Source organism: Entelurus aequoreus, linkage group LG07, assembly GCF_033978785.1.
Source record: "Entelurus aequoreus isolate RoL-2023_Sb linkage group LG07, RoL_Eaeq_v1.1, whole genome shotgun sequence".
Taxonomy (NCBI): domain Eukaryota; kingdom Metazoa; phylum Chordata; class Actinopteri; order Syngnathiformes; family Syngnathidae; genus Entelurus; species Entelurus aequoreus.
The window spans coordinates 69,890,125-69,907,770 of record NC_084737.1 but is presented as its reverse complement, the minus strand read 5'-3'; the positions used below and the strand labels follow the sequence as shown (position 1 = coordinate 69,907,770).

General features: G+C 36.8%; 1 protein-coding gene across 1 annotated transcript in view; it reads right to left on the bottom strand.

Moving 5' to 3' along the window:
• LOC133654214 (probable tubulin polyglutamylase TTLL9) overlaps nt 1-16,700 on the bottom strand; it is a 43,668-nt gene extending 26,968 nt beyond the window's left edge. Inside the window, exon 1 of the mRNA XM_062054376.1 lies at nt 16,663-16,700. Within this exon, the coding sequence (XP_061910360.1) occupies nt 16,663-16,700 (38 nt within the window). The remainder of the gene's footprint in view (nt 1-16,662) is intronic.
• Nucleotides 16,701-17,646: the final 946 nt, after the last annotated feature.

Genomic DNA, 17,646 nt, shown 5'->3' with positions numbered 1-17,646 from the left:
AACATAGACAACACATCTGCAAGGGACACAGTCCCTGAAGCACACATGATTGTATAGGCTGCTGGTCCACTAACATTTTCATTAATTACTATTTTTTATGTAATTATTTTTATATTGTTTTACTTTCTTTTTTATCCAAGAAAATGTTTTTTATTTATTTATCTTATTTTATTTTATTTTAAAAAAAAAGGGCCTTATCTTCAACAGACCAGGTTGTCAATGAAATTAGATTTTTTTAAAGGGTTTTTTAAACCAGGCCCAGTCCAGATAATGTCCAAGTCGGACTCAGCAACACACACCTTCATTCATGTACACAGAAAAAAATTAGGGAACACAACAGATTGCATATAATTTATAAACAAAACACTTTGCATTCCATTCGAAAGGACGTTCCCTTTAGATTTCCGATCCTTAACATTTTACATTTATCATAATTAAGCTTAAGGCCAGATTGCTGTGAAAATATGTCCAAAAGATTAAGAAGGTTCCGCAAACAATGAGGAAAAATCTTATCTTTGTGAATCAGCCTTTTCTGACATGAACTTCATCAAGAACAAACACAGAACACGCCTCACTGATGCACATCTGCAAGACTCACTCAGAGTTGCAGTGTCAAGTTACACACCAGAGTACAACTCACTAGTTAACAGCATGCAATGCCAGGCTTCCCACTAACTGACAAAGAAACAGATAACAGATTTGGTGTCCAGTTCAAAGTGTGACATGATTTAAAAATTTGAGAGTTTACTTTTGTATTTTACATGAGTTATTATTTGTACAAACATGGTGCAAAGTAATTCATGATTTGTTAAAAAATGTTAGTGGCTAGCTAGTTAAAATGGGATATTGTGATTTCACAAGACTGTCTTAGAAGTGATCATTTGAAAGTGTTCAATTTGAAAAATGTGCATTTAGAGAAAATGTAAAAATAAAGTGTTGCATATTGATATTTATCTGTTTCTATATATATTTATTGTGAGAAATCATTAAGATGATCAGTGTTTCCACAAAGATAAATATAATTAATTATTAATAATAACAGAGTTAAAGGTAAATTGAGCAAATTGGCTACTTCTGGCAATTTATTTAAGTGTGTATCTAACTGGTAGCCCTTCGCATTAATCAGTACCCAAGAAGTAGCCCTTGGTTTCAAAAAGGTTGGTGACCCCTGCTATACACCCTATGGCGGTATCCGGTGGTTAAGGGGTCAAATAACACCTCTACAAGGATTTGCAAAAGGAAATACTTGGAATGCTAATTCGGCGTTATAAAATAACAGGTTTACATTATATCGAAAATGGCCTTCATAAAAGGGAGTCAATGGGGGCCAAAAGGGTCCAGAGGAACTCCAATGTATACTCACTCAATAGCTCATGCTAAAAATAACTTTGCAAATACATTTTGAGGTGAATTCCTTTACAACTATTGTGGCCATATTTCATCCTGAAAACATTTAAAATGAACATTGTGTTACATAGTGTCCTCTTCAAAGACAATAAACAGACCCACACAGGTTCCAGGTCCCCCAAAGTGTTAAGGTTGCAACATTTAATTTTCGACATGTGAAAACGATTTTTTTACTGCCTAAAAGGAAATGTTTCTGCAGAAGGTCACTCAAGTCAGTGTGATGGCTGTGACTGAATACTTTCTAAAGGTTTTGCCGTCATTTGTCTCATAATTACACACATCTGTCTGTGAGGTTTCTGTCAGTAAGGCAGTTCCCATACTTTGATTTTAGTCATTTCATATGTGAAAAAGCTATTACACACAGGTAAGTGGAACCAAAATAGGGAAGATAAAGAGCAGTCCCCAAAAGACACTGTTCCCTGGTTTTAACTTCAATGTCATTTGAAATCCATTATTTCCAGGTCTGAATTTGGCAGCTACCTGCTCTGCGTCAAGGGTCTGGAAAGGGCTTGATGCAAAAGCAGCAATGTTCTCCATGATATTTAACTTGCCAAAACTCCCACTGGACTCTGCTGTCACTTTGCCCAGGTGTTTGCAGTACGCCTCTGGGTGAAAAACTGCCTTGTCTTTGATGGTTTGAGATATTTTTTTCCAGGTTAGGAAAATGTGTTAACTTCCCTTGGCCTTGAGTACATCCATAGCACTTTTCATGTGGAACAGGTACTAGTTTTCCCTCAAAATTGCAGTGTTAATGGCATTCCGTTTTGAGGTTACATCTGTTAAAAAAACCAAGGTCAAGCAGCCACGGATCTTTGCATAGTTCTTTGTGCTCCTCATTCCTCGTTGTCAGAAACGTCTTCATTTCTGGCAGACAATCAACACATCTCCCCAGCACTCCGCCACGACTCAGCTAGCATGGAGAGTTAGGTCATCATAAGTGGTGTAAAGCTCATTCATCAACGCTTTGCATAAACGGTGTTGAAGAGCTTTGGCTCTAATTGAGTTGATCTGTTTGACAACAGCTTTTATGACATGAGAAAACTTCCATGACTTCTTTACACAAAGAGCCGTCTGTGGTGGAAAGAGCTTCTTTAATTGTGGATGGTTCGCGTTGTAATGCCGCTCCAGATGACCTCTTGTTTACTGAAGACTTGACTTTGGTGGCATTGGTGGTGCAGCCTGTTGCAAGGGCTCTGTGCTCGTGTTTGTGTCCCTTTGTGTTCTTTGAGGTTTCCCTTCTTGTTTTCATGTTTTCCCTTTTTTTAAACTTTTTGCGGGCTATTGGATCTGCTTAAAAGGCACCTTTTGACCATGGCTTGGTTGTTTGCACCAGATACCACTCTACTGACCGGAGTCTGCATGGGCAGAGTGGAGGTTCCAGTGGAGATGCAGAGAAGAGGACGGGGCTGAAGAGCTGGCGTCCGCTCTCTCTCCGGCGGGGTCCTGGCTGGATGAACACGTGTCGGACATTTCGCTTTCCCTGAACTGACTTTCGCTCATCCGCGGCGACCGGACGGTGCTCGGATGCTAGTGGGCAGCCGAGGATGCAGTCGGTTCTCTTGGTTGCTTACTTGGGTCTGTTCCTGTCTTTGGCCGCCCAGTGGACGATGGTGTGAAGCATTGCAGAGGCCGCTGTGGTGTGTTAGGATGGTGTTTTTGTTTGGTCGTTTGTTGGTGCAGTCGTATAAGCACAATTTGTATAATTTATCATTTTTTTTGCAAATTTTTTGTTTTCATCACTAATAATTTTTTGGATAGGCTGATTGGCAACACTAAACTGACACAAGTGTGTGAATGTGAGCGTGAATGATTGTCTATCTGCAATAAGGTGGCGACTTGTTCAGGGTGTACCCTGCCTCGCGCTCAAGTTTAGCTGGGATAGGTTCCAGCCCCCCCGTGACCCAGCAAGGGACAAGCGGTAGAAAATGGATGGATGTTGCCTTTGACTTCTGTGCCTGTATGTAGAAATGGCACCGCTGTGGTGGCAGCAGGTTGCATCAGCTTTCTGCTCAATGTCTCTTATGTCCTTCGTGTTTATTAACTTTTCCCTCTTGTTTTCATGTGTTTTTTGCTTAGTTCTTTGTAAACTTTTTGAGCCTATGCTGCAACCATATGGTTTTGATGTTTGCCTGAAAGAGTGGCAGCAAATCACAGTAGCTCCTGAGATTTTCACCATTTTACAATTTTAGCTGTCTGTCAAACAATTTCCCTTGTAGATCAATAAAGTTTGTCTTAGTCCAAGTCTAAGAAACATTCACTCTTATCTTTGACGAGGTTAAAAGTTAAAGTTAAAGTACCACTGATAGTCACAGACACAGTAGGTGTGGTGAAATTACCCTCTGCATTTGACCCATCCCCTTGTTCCACTCCCTGGGAGGTGAGGGGAGCAGTGAGCAGCAGCGGTGGCCGAGCTCGGGAATCATTTGGGGATTTATCTGGCTTTTAATGGCCAAAGGTATAGATGTGTGTGTCCAAGTTAAAGTAAACGACAGGCTGTCTTCTTTTAATATATTTATTTCAATCTTTGGCAAGCTAGGTAATGTTTGCTGTTTGTCTGGAACAACATGGCACACAAACAACTATCTGAAATGCAGCCAATATTACATACAGATAATGTGTCATGAGACATGCAAAACTAAATTATATAAAAAGAGGATAAAAGTAGAGGATATTAAATGAGCTCAAATATACCTACAAATGAGGCATAATGATGCAATATGTACATACAACTAGCCGAAATAGCATGTTAGCATGGATTAGCTCACAGTCATGCACTGACCAAATATGCCTGGTTAGCACTCCAACAAGTCAATAACATCAACAAAGCACACCTTAATGCATTCACGCACAGTATTAAACTTTTGGTGCAAAAAGAAGTATAAATACATGGTATTCCAGAGGTACAGAGATGAAGAAGGGCTTTGATATTGGGTTGTTTGTGTTACAGAAGAGTGTGGGGCTGTCCATTGAGGCAGTGGTGTTGTTGTGGTGGCATCATACCATTTCCATGATCACTAGTGGTAATGATGTGGCTATGTATGTGTGTGGTGTGCATATGTATGTATATATCTATGATGTATGTACAGTATATACAAGTTCATTAAGTTTGTACATTGAGTGAATAGGTAGTTCTAGCTCAGAGTAATTTATGATTTAAAGAAAAGGGGTGGGATTAAATAAGTGTAAACTTCTTCTCACTCCTTTTCAAATATGTAAAAAAAAAGAAAGAAAAAAAGAAAAAAGAAAAAGAAAGTCCAATGCTCATTTGTTTTTGTTTTTTATTCTCCATTGTTTTTCATTTTGTTATAATGGCTGTTAAGGCTATAGCACTGTATTGGATCAGGCTTGCTCTTGTTTTTATATTTGAAATAAAAATATATCAATAAATCAAAAAAACTTTTGGTGCACAAAATGAGAAAAAGAAGGAGTGCAAGATTTTACATGTAAACCATACTTGCCAACCCTCCCGTTTTTAGCGGGAGAATCCCGATATTCAGTGCTTCTCCCGACAACCTCCCGACAGAGATTTTCTCCCGACAAACTCCCGGTATTCAGCCGGAGCTGGAGGCCACGCCCCCCCCCCAAAAAAGTCTGCCGCAGCTGCGATTGGACCTGACCAGCCTCCGGGTACAAGTACTGGAGTACCAATTGCTTGCCAGGGAAGATCTTCCCCAGGAAGCAAGGATTGACCGGTTTTGGGCCATGCTATATATATATATATATATATATATATATATATATATATATATATATATATATATATATATATATATATATATATATATATATATATATATATATATATATATATATATATATATATATATGTAGAAACAGACGTTCATTATGCTTGATTAAATTATGAATGAAGTGTTGCAACAGCGCCTGTTGCTGGCGAGAAGTGGTATGTACTTTACCTGCGGGAAGTGCTCAGAACTGTGACGCCTTCCAATTGATAATCCCGTGACCCAAGTGGACTCACAGTCTCACAATTGTGGACCGTCACATATATATATATATATATATATATATATGTATATATATATATATATATATATATATATATATATATATATATATATATATAGCTAGAATTCACTGAAAGTCAAGTATTTATATATATATATATATATATATATATATATATATATATATATATATATATATATATATATATATATATATATATATATGAAATACTTGAGTGGGTGAATTCTAGCTGTAAATATACTCTCCTCTTAACCACGCCCCCCCCCCCCCCCCCACACACACACCTCCCGATATTGGAGGTCTCAAGGTTGGCAAGTATGATGTAAACAAACTGTTGTGTCACAGTCCACACAATGGTGAGTTCAAGAACCGCCTAAATTAGTAGGACAAAACGATGTTCACTATATTCTGTCATCAGTAAAGCATACACACAAACATATTACACAGTGGGCTTTTTAACAATTGGGAAGATTTGTGTCATGTTTGTCCTCCAACAAAAAACTTACTAAAACAAAAAAAAGATTTTCTCCCCATTTTCAATCTTTTTAAAAAAATGCTCCAGGGAGCCACTAGGGCGGCACTAAAGAGCCGCGGGTTGCTGACCCCCGATCTAATGGTACGCCAAATAATCACTTTATTGAAGTGGTGTTTCATTTTCCTATATTCAAATACAGTGTTACTGTTCAAACTGTGTGTAATGTTACAGTGGCCAAAAATATTAAATATACCAAAACCTATGCCTTGTTTTTTTTTAATGAATACTTAGGCCTACTATGCTAGTGGTCATCCTGTTGGTACTTAGAAAGCCACTTATTTTCTGAGGTGGTACTTGGTGAAAAAAGTTTTAAAACCACTGTTTTATCATATCCATACCATCTTTATTTATAAGCCCTTAAAAGACAACCATTAGTGAAATCTAAAAGATCGGCTGGCAACCCGTGCTCTACATTTAGCATATGGAGGAGATATTTCCTATATATACACACAGCACAGTGGTGTAGATCAATATTTAAGTCTACCCCCCCACATAAACACACAGAAATGAACGTTCCATATTTTAATGTTGGGTTTCATAGAATATCAACAAAAACACATTAAAAAAATTTAAGAAATGATTCAGTATTTAGCAAGAATTCTAACCCCCAGACTGGCTATGTGTCCCCCTTCAAAAAGGACCATAATTAAAAAAAAACTTGCCATAAAAAGGATGGCCTGTATATATCCATGCATCCATGGGTAAACTAATAATATCAGCAGCAGATCAACGTTTTGGTGATTGCTTTTTTCTCTCTCTGACTGTAGACAACCTAATTATGTACCGATATGAATTGAAGGATTGATCCGTATTATTTGACAGCGAAAAAGAGTTGATGTACTTTACGCTCCAATAAAATGACAAAAATAAATCATGTCAAAGGACTAACTTGCTGTTTTACTGCACTGCTGCACATGATGAATTGTATTAGAATCACCATTCGGTGGCACCAAACACTCATCTAATAGAATTCAATGAGCATCTTTCTTGCAGCCTAGTTCCTAACTAGAAAACAAGTTTTAGTTATCTACCCATCTTAAAAATATGCTAAGAAAACAGATGCACATGATGATTACGACCAAATCAAAATGAGGACAATGAAGTCAAAATGTGTGAGTAACAATGTTTGAATATGCCGTATTAGCTTTTCCTCTCTCGTCAAGAGCAAATATGGCAAGTACACACAATCCATGCAGAGTACCTCTGATCTCGAGCCAACAGGCATATTTTTCAAGTACTGAAGGCAGCAAGTCACACAGACAGCAAATCAAGGCAAGGCGTCGCCAGTGGAGATGGGATTCATGGCTCTTAGAAGGGAGCCACTGAGGAACCGTTCCTTTCATAAGAGCCGTTCAAAACCGGGTTTGGCTTTGGAATTGTATTATTATGGTATTATTGTGTATTATTTTGTTGGATTGATTAATTTGAACTGTGATAAGGTGGCGACTTGTCCAGGGTGTACCCCGCCTTCCGCCCGGATGCAGCTGAGATAGGCTCCAGCACCCCCCGCAATCCCCCAAAAAAGGGACAAGCGGTAGAAAATGGATGGATGATTAAGTTAAAAAAAATAAATAAAAAAAGAGCCGTTCAAAACTGTCACGTTATATTTCTTATTGTTTTTAGAAATAACTCATTTTAAAAGGAAACTATAATTAATAGCAGTTGTTGGATAACATTTGGATGAGAACAACTCAAACCAATATATACTTTATTTGTGCGGAATTATTCTGAAACATTAATGATAATGTTATTTGGCTTATGTTTTCATTGTAAACTTTCCATATTACATCCCATATCCATTGACAATGACATCGCTATTTAAAAATGTTCCCTACAGTACACAGAAATGTACAAATATTGAATACAAATTATATGTCTGTATGTCTATAAAAGTATAAATAAAACTAGAATAAATGATAAAAATGGCAAATCGGTTCTTTTTGTCACTTCAAAGATCCGTTCAAAAGACTCGATTTGTTCGCGATCGTCACATCTCTAATTGCCAGGAAGGAAACTAATTCCTGAATGATAAATGTCATATTTTTGTAAAATCTCCTGAATATTTTTACCATTTCTCTCCAACTTTCATTACATTTAAAGCTACTTACACAAAAAAGTAGAATTGAGCGTTTTGTCTTATTTATAGGACTGTCAACATTTTAAATCGTATTTTATTCAAGCCACAGATCTCCACTCAAACAATGTAGTCATTGTCTTTTTGCTGTTTTCTGCCATTTTTGTTGATGAATAGAGGAATAAATTGAACAGTTGTAAAAATGACCAGAGTTTAGGCAAATATTCCTAAACCCTTTAGTAAATTACTCCAAATCAGATGGCTAGTGACTGGCAGCTCACGACACCTGGTGTTTTATCTCAAATCGTGGTGGTGTGTCAAGGCAAAAATCAGGAAAAACTGTCGTAGTATCAAAATGATTCTGGGTCCAACTGTTAACTGTGCTTTAAGATGACAAGATGTGCCTCAGTGACAGGAGGATTATGAAAGAAAACAGAATGGTCGTTATCTTGTCTTTGGCAAGCGCGAGTCGGATCTAGTGGAGGTTCTGTCGCTTCCTGCAAAAAAATCATAATAGTTGACCAAATTGATCTACGCTGCATGAACAAGATTAGTATATGTACATCAATATACTTATATATTGGTGCTGTCAAACAAACAATTACAATTTTCAGTCGTGATTATTCACATTTTTCAATGGTTGACTCAAAATCAATCAAAATGAATCACAACATTTTGTATCCTTAATAAGTGTACCTTATTAAAATGTACACCCAACACTTTCCAATTTGTTAATATATATACATACATATATATTTATATATACATATATATATATACACACACATACATATATATATATATATATATATATATATATATATATATATATATATATATATATATATATATATATATATATATATATATATATATATATATATATATATATATATATATATATATATATACATACATACATACATACAGTATATATATACATATATATATATATATATATATATATATATATATATATATATATATATATATATATATATATATATATATATATATATATATATATATATATATACTACCGTTCAAAAGTTTGGGGTCACCCAAACAATTTTGTGGAATAGCCTTAATTTCTAAGAACAAGAATAGACTGTCGAGTTTCAGATGAAAGTTCTCTTTTTCTGGCCATTTTGAGCGTTTAATTGACCCCACAAATTTGATGCTCCAGAAACTCAATCTGCTCAAAGGAAGGTCAGTTTTGTAGCTTCTGTAACAAGCTAAACTGTTTTCAGATGTGTGAACATGATTGCACAAGGGTTTTCTAATCATCAATTAGCCTTCTGAGCCAATGAGCAAACACATTGTACCATTAGAACACTGGAGTGATAGTTGCTGGAAATGGGCCTCTATACACCTATGTAGATATTGCACCAAAAACCAGACATTTGCAGCTAGAATAGTCATTTACCACATTAGCAATGTATAGAGTGTATTTCTTTAAAGTTAAGACTAGTTTAAAGTTATCTTCATTGAAAAGTGCTTTTCCTTCAAAAATAAGGACATTTCAATGTGACCCCAAACTTTTGAACGGTAGTGTATATATATACACACACACAATGTGTATATATATATATATATATATATATATATATATATATATATATATATATATATATATATATATATATATATATATATATATATATATATATATATATATATATACAGTATATATATATACACACATACACTGTATATATATATATATATATATATATATACACCGTAATTTCCGGACTTTTTCCCCTCGTTCTGGTCCCTGCGACTTATACAACGGTGCGGCTTATTTACGGCCTGTTCTTCTCCGACACCGGCGAAGAGGATTTCGGTGGTTTTAGTACGCAGGAGGAAGACGATGACACAATGATTAAAGACTGACTTTTCATATACCGGTAGGCTGGTTATTTTGATAACGTACAGGCGAGCACTTTGTATTACTTTGCACCGTTGTATTATTTGTACTCTGCACGAATGCTGTTCTCCATGTCAAAGATGTGAAAGTTTGATTGAATGATTGAAAGATTTATTGTTAATAAATGGGACGCTTTGCGTTCCCAAACAGTCATCTCTGTCCCGACAATCCCCTCCGTGGTAGCAGGAACCCCTATATACTACGGTAATTACACATCAAAACCCTGCGGCTTATAGTCGGGTGCGGCTTATATATGGAGCAATCTGTATTTTCCCCTAAATTTAGCTGGTGCGGCTTATAGTCAGGTGCGGCTTATAGTCCGGAAATTACGGTATATATATATATATATATATATATATATATATATATATATATATATATATATATATATATATATATATATATATATATATATATATATATATATATATATATATATGCACATACGCACACTCACACAATTTTATTGTCAGAATATCATCCAGGAAATGTTTTTAAACATATCACTTGAATATACGCCATTTATGTGCCCATTTCTGCTCTCCGCTCATTCCTGTGACTCAGTATCTACGTTTCCACCACTATGGTATGGACTGAGTCCCTAAGGACGCATGTTCATCGCACGATAAAAAAATAGTGCCATTGAAGAAAACTTTTGTTAACTCTTTGTTGAATTAACTTTGACAGCTCTTGCATTCATGTATTGCTGGAATGGGTTAGATGTCTGTGTATTCCTTTGAACTGTCAAGCATAATTAATGTAAGAGTGTTCATGGTTCATTGGGAAAAGACACCGGCTGCATTCACAGCCTGACATATTGGATTCCATTCAATCTGTTTATATGTCTTGATGACAAACGCCTGGCCAATATTTTACATTCTTCCCGCAATTCATGGGTACAGGCATTATGTTCCTTTCATTTGATTGATGTAACCTCTGTGGGTTGGGATGCTTTGCTTTTCCCTATATCTGACAACATAATGTCTGAGCAGAGCATTTCTATTTATTGTTTGAAACACCTCCTTGTCAAGAGTGGAAGGAGATCTTGCGCCTTTGTCAGATTCCTGTGAAAACCTAAATAAATGAAAGCTGCTGCTTTTTGGTCTGAGCCACCCACCAGGAACTAAACAATCAAGCTCATTTTAGAGTCCGACATAAACACTGCAGGCCAAGGTATACAGGACCTAAGATCAAATTTGCTGCATGGTTTGGCTACTTTCCCAATGTGGCCACAGTAGTCACAGACCTTAGCAGAACCTCTCAGCGGTAGGTATTGCTCATTTACTCACAATGTATACATGCCAAATGATCGAGAAGCTCTTTTCTTTCCTGAGGGCTTTGGTATTTCCCATAATTTACAACATAGTGAGCATAACTTAGTCTCTGAGTGCAGTACATATCTAAAACAGATTGTTGTAAGCCAGGCGTATTCAACTAAATTGTTTTGGGGGGCCACATTTCCAGAAAGCTTAGGACCGGGAGGCCTGAATTCTCCATTCACGATAAGTCTTATTTCGTATACTCCAGAGAACCAGCTCTACAGTGAACATTTGATTTTGGTCTATTCTATTTGCCGGTGTTACAGGAATGCTGTGCTGTTTATAGGAACCTTATGCAAAAAAGATCATCGCTATGACGACACGATAGTTTTTTTGCTGCAAAAATGTGAGTCTCTCACAGGTTTTTTTAACTGAAGTCGCGGGATCCCAGTTGAATTGCCCAAGTGATTAAAAAAAGGGGACCTAAAATGGAACACAGAACACTACTAGTATAACTCAGGTAGTTGAACAAATGACTATTGACTGCATCTGAAGTAAACATGCTACAGCAACACCTTACTTCAGGGCTATTCAACTGCCGGCCCGCAGGCCAAATCCGTCCGGGGAATGACACCATACCAGCCTCGGAATTCAGTTAAAAAACTTAGCTAACATTTTTGCAGCACATTCCTAAAAAAACTAGAGTGCTCTTGTTGCATCAAGGAACTCGAACCACTGTAAACATTACGGCAGATCTTTCGATTGACGTTTTAACCTTGCTACAAAACAAAACACTGGGGTCCAGACCTGTGATTTATATACCATATTATAAGGCGCACTGCCAATGAATGGTGTATTTTTTATCTTTTTTCAAAAATTCGGCGCACCAGATTATAGGGCGCATTAAAGGAGTCATATTATTATGTATTTTTTTCTACATTGAAAACACTTCTTTGTGGTCTACATAACATGTAATGGTGGTTCTTTGGTCAAAATGTTGTATAAATTATGTTTTACAGATCATCTTCAAGCCACTTTCTGACAGTCGCTTCAGGATGCCCCGTTTTGTGGGTGGTCTTATTTACGTGGCTCACCTTCGACAGTGTCTTCTCCCCGTCATCTTTGTTGTAGCGGTGTAGCGTGCAAGGACGGGGGTGGAAGAAGTGTCAAAAGATGGAGCTAACTGTTTTAATGACATTCAGACTTTACTTACATCAATAAGTAAAAAAAGCAGCATCTCCTCATCCGGAAACAACAACACAGACAGTCCTCTCTAATTACTAAAGTTCCTTGGGTGAATAATGTCAACTCACTATACCGGTATGTTTTAGTGCTTTCATGGCGAGCTTACTGACAGATATAAGTAAGAACTTTACACTACTTTATATTACAAATGGCAACAGTGGAGGATGAATGTCACATAAGAAGATAGAGAAAAAGAAGAAGCTTATCAACTATGGCACGGACGCGCGCAATTTTTCAGGATTTATGCAGATCCCAAATACCAGAGGTGTGGACTCGAGTCACATGACTTGGACTCGAGTCAGACTCGAGTCATGAATTTGATGACTTTAGACTCGACTTGACAAAATGTAAAGAGACTTGCAACTCGACTTAGACTTTAACATCAATGACTTGTGACTTCACTTGGACTTGAGGCTTTTGACTTGAAATGACTTGCTACTTTCCCCAAAACCCAAACCTTAAAAAGTTATTTGGGAGCGCTCCGTATCTTTCATTTTATACGTCTGTGTCTATAAGCGTGTGTGCTGCTTGTCAGCTGGTGTGCTGTCAGTACAACAGCCAATCAAATTAAATCTACGTTGTTTTCATCCAACAGCTCTCATCCAATCCAATTGCAGGACAACCACCGAACATGAGTTGTCAAACAATGCGGCAGTGAGAAACAATTATGCCAAAGTTGGTTTCGTTCGGGTATAAAAACTACGACTTGGTCAACAAAAAACGAATTGCCCTATGCAAATCATGCAGTTCGAATATTACAGACGGAGACGCAACAACTTCCAACTTCGTTCGACATTTGAAGTTGCACAAAGAAGGGTAAGTTTTGAATGTAAGATAACGTTTATTGGCTAAGTAACATGACTTTTATTTGCTGTGTAGTTAAATCAGTGAGGCTGTAAACTCACTGCTAACGTTATAACCATAGACATCTTATAAGGGTACGCAGCATTGAGCGCTACTGCCTACTGGCGCAGACGAGACGCGGAGCCGCCATCTTGGAGTGGTGATCCGCTCCACTCAGTGCAATTCATTTGGCAGGAGCAATGAACTGTCAGCAAATTTAATTCATTTTACCTCACTGAATACGACTGATTTTCACGCGTTTTTTTTGTCATACGTGTAGCTATGATAACGGACACATGTTTTGGCGTTTTTATTATTCATAGTTTGCTCAACAGTAATATAATATTCTTATACGCTATAAATGACCAGACGTCCGAGATCAAAACTGGGAATATAATCCCAGAGAAGGGGGAAAAAAACGGTCAGCTATTTTTAAGTTGAAGAAACAATGTGATTAGATTATATATACATGCGTATATCCTACATAAACAATGTATGAATACATTAGATATCTATATATTTTAGGGACCTATAGACTGTAACTCTGTTGCTGCAGCAGCAGAGAGTTTATTCTGTCTTGACACTTTGTATTGATATTTTGTATTACATTCTTCCCTTAAATGATAATGTTTACAGTGATTGTTTTATATCTATTTTTTATGTATGTCGCTTTGGATAAAAGCATCTGCCAAATACTTAAACATACATAAACACCTGAAAGTCTTTATATCAGCTAAAACCACCAATCTGTTTCACTGGATTCAGAATAAAACCAAATGCTGTCTTACCCAACAATGTTAGTATTTGAATATTGTTACTTGAAGACTTATTCCTGGTTACAATTATACTGTTAAGAAAGTATTGTCTTATACTTTGCCTAAAATGAGAATGCATCATAATCAGTGGCGGCTGGTGAATTTTGTTTTAGGTGGGGCTGAAAGTTTGTAAACCAAACCCCTGTAGGGGTGTCATCCTCCCCCAGAAGATTTCTTTGTGATTCTCACATACAAATATTGAAGATCTTTGCTCCTTCTCAACTTTGTGGTAATGTTATTTTCATAAAATACAACCAATAGTATGTTAATGTTTGTTTTTGCAAATGTGTTTATTCTGTAAAGGAATGAGTTAAATGTTTAAAATTGTTTAAACTATTAAAATGACTGGTTAATAGTGCTATTATGAATTGCAATGTCAGCACCATTTTTTTTCCTGCAATTTCGAATGCACTTGTTTTAATAAATACATACAGCGTTTTAAAAGCATACACAATCTGTGTAAAAAATATTAGTCTGTGGTTAAAAGGACTTGAAAGGACTCGAAACTCAAAATGCAGGACTTGGGACTTGACTTGAGACTTTCTAGTCCTGACTTTGGACTTGACTCGGGACTTGCCTGTCTTGACTCGGGACTTGACTCGAGACTTGAGGGCAAAGACTTGAGACTTACTTGTGACTTGCAAAGCAATGACTTGGTCCCACCTCTGCCAAATACAGATCAGCAGGTACCAGAAGGTAAGAAAAGTTGCTTTTGCATAATATTGCGAAACAAAACGCCAGATATGTCTTACCTTATACACACACACCATAATAATACCGGTATGTTGAAGCACAGTACAATCCATCAAGCGGTGCGGCTTCATAGCTTACCAAAGTTGTACTAAAAAATTTTGATAAGATTTTTGAGCACCGTGTGTAATGTTCTATATTTTCAATGGAACATTTAAAATGTGGGTGTTGTTTACTTGAGACTCATCATTGTACAGCAGGGGTGTCAAACTCATTTTAGATGGGGGGCCAAATGGAGAAAAATGTACTCCCAAGTGGGCCGGACTTGTAAAATCATGGCACAATAACTTAAAAATAAAGACCACTTCAGATTGTTTGTTTTGTTTAAAAATAGAACAAGCACATTCTGAAAATGTGCAAATCATAATGGTATTTTTTTTACACTTACATGTTGCGGTTAATAGTATTCTATCGTTATTTGTCGTTATTTATATTTTCTGAATAAATTATGTGAAAATGTTTATCAGTCAACTCATTGGCTTTAATATTTTAATCCATCAAGATAAAAAAAATGATATCAAATTCAAATTACAGTATGTTATTTATGTAATTTGATCATTTTCCTTGACTGATGTACTAACATCATGTGGTTTATTTTGTACATATCTAGCATCATCTACAAAGAATTGCTATTGCGATATATTTAGAACAGCTGATTATTTCATTCACAAATTTCAGGTTAATTTTTATACTCATCCCACGGGCCGTGTAAAACCTGTTCGCGGGCCTGATCCGGCCCTCGGGCCGTACGTTTGACACCCCTGTTGTACAGCCTCGACTTACTGTATCTCTTATGTTTGACTGCCATCTACTGGTCATATTCATCATTACACCATGTACCAAATAAAATAACTTTGAGGTGGGTGAGTAAAACCAAACTTATTCCTTACATTAGGCGCACCGGGTTATAAGGCACACTGTCGAGTTTTGAGGGGAAAAAAAACAAGGATTTTAAGTGCGCCTTATTGTCCGGAAAATACGATAACCAGTGTTGGTATAATGGCGTAATTTTTGTTCAGTAACAATTAATCTAATTAAATACTGTTCCCATCGTTGCACAAATAGTGGCTCGTTACTACAGTTTGGTTGAATGACGCGCAGGGTGTTATGTTTCGACCACAAATCCGCTGCCTGGAGAGAGAGCAGGGGCGGGGATGATGATGCCGTTGTAAATGCGCTCATGATGATTGGTTGGGTAGGCGGATCATGCCCTGCTCACGCCGTCTTGCTGCACGCTCTGGCTGACACACAAGACCCGCGATAATCGCAACAAGTCGCAGTCAGGGAAATTCAAAAGTAGCGTTCTCAAACTGAAAGTTTTCGCTCATTGAAATTAAAGGCAAGAATGTTTATGTAACATGCATACTTGGTCCAGTAAAAAATCATTTATCCACGTCTGCCTCAAGCCACTCTAATCGCACCTCACATCAACACATGCCATAACACTTGCTGCTGCTGCTAACCTAAGCCCAAATGAAGCCAATTTATTTAAATCAGATTCATCACATTTTGCAATTTGTACCAATCATGATTAATCACAGTTGATTACTCGCTTGTGTTATTCAAATTAGCTTAAGAAAAGACCCCAATTGTGACGCTCGGGCCGCATGACAGCGATAGTGGTGTGTTCCCAGGATGCAGGAGCCCGAGGAGGCAATGTGAAGGTAAATAACAAATGTAATGACAAAGAAAAACAAAAGACGAGTGTCGCTTAGAAAGGCACCGAAGCATAGGGAAGGCTATGCAAAAACTAAACTAAAAATGACAGGCTGCAAAACCCCAAAATGGAATGCTGGAACACAGCAAAAACTCACGGCAGAAGGGAAGAGCATCCACATGAATGACTATTCATTGTAAACAAAGTCCCGACAAAGAATGGTGGCTCAGTCTCAACTTAAGTAGACCTAATTGCTAACAGAAAGCAGGTGTGTGGATCAGTGCTCAGAGAAAGATGTGAAACGGTTACGGGAAAACACCAACACAACAGGAAGTGCCACCAAAATAAGTGCGCAGGACAGGAACTAAAACACTAAACACAGGAGAACACTAGCAAACTCAAAATAAGGTGTAACCAGCCGTGACACCAATATTTGTACACAAATGCAATTTTATTGTCTTTGTTGGAATGTTTTTAAACGTTTTACTGAATGCATGTGATTTATTTGCCCAAAATGTGCTAATAGTGTTATCTTAAATTCTTTCAGGCTGTAATTTGGTATACAGGTGCAGAGAATAGCACTACTTAAAAAGGCCAAATGTTCCTTTGTGTCTTTTTACCTAAGTTTACATTTTTGGTACCGTATTGGGTTTGGTACTTTCAATATTTAATATTGTTACTTTACAGAATATGTATTTTTTTTTATACATTTTTATTTCTCAGCATATCATATGGCACACTGCAATCTATTGAGTTCAGATAAATGCCAAATGTTTTAAACTACTGTATATAGTGTTTTTATTTGTCAATCAGTTAACATAAACATCTTTGACGCTAAAGATGTTATCGAACATAATAGCGTATCAAATGACAAAATGAAAAATAACGTCACCGGTACTTTGCTGAGTAACAAATTACTCTTACAGTTTACTCCCACAAGTTTTTCGTAATGTCCTTACAGTAACTACAGTAAGCTGTTGTTGTAGATTCTTTACTTTAGATGCAGTCAGTAGTCATTTGTTCAACTTCTTAAGTTATACTAGTGGTGTTCCTCAAGGTTTCATTTTAGGTCCTCTCTTTTTAATTATTTGGCCTATTCAACTGTTGACTCGCGAGTTCAGTTCAAAAACTTATGAGTTAT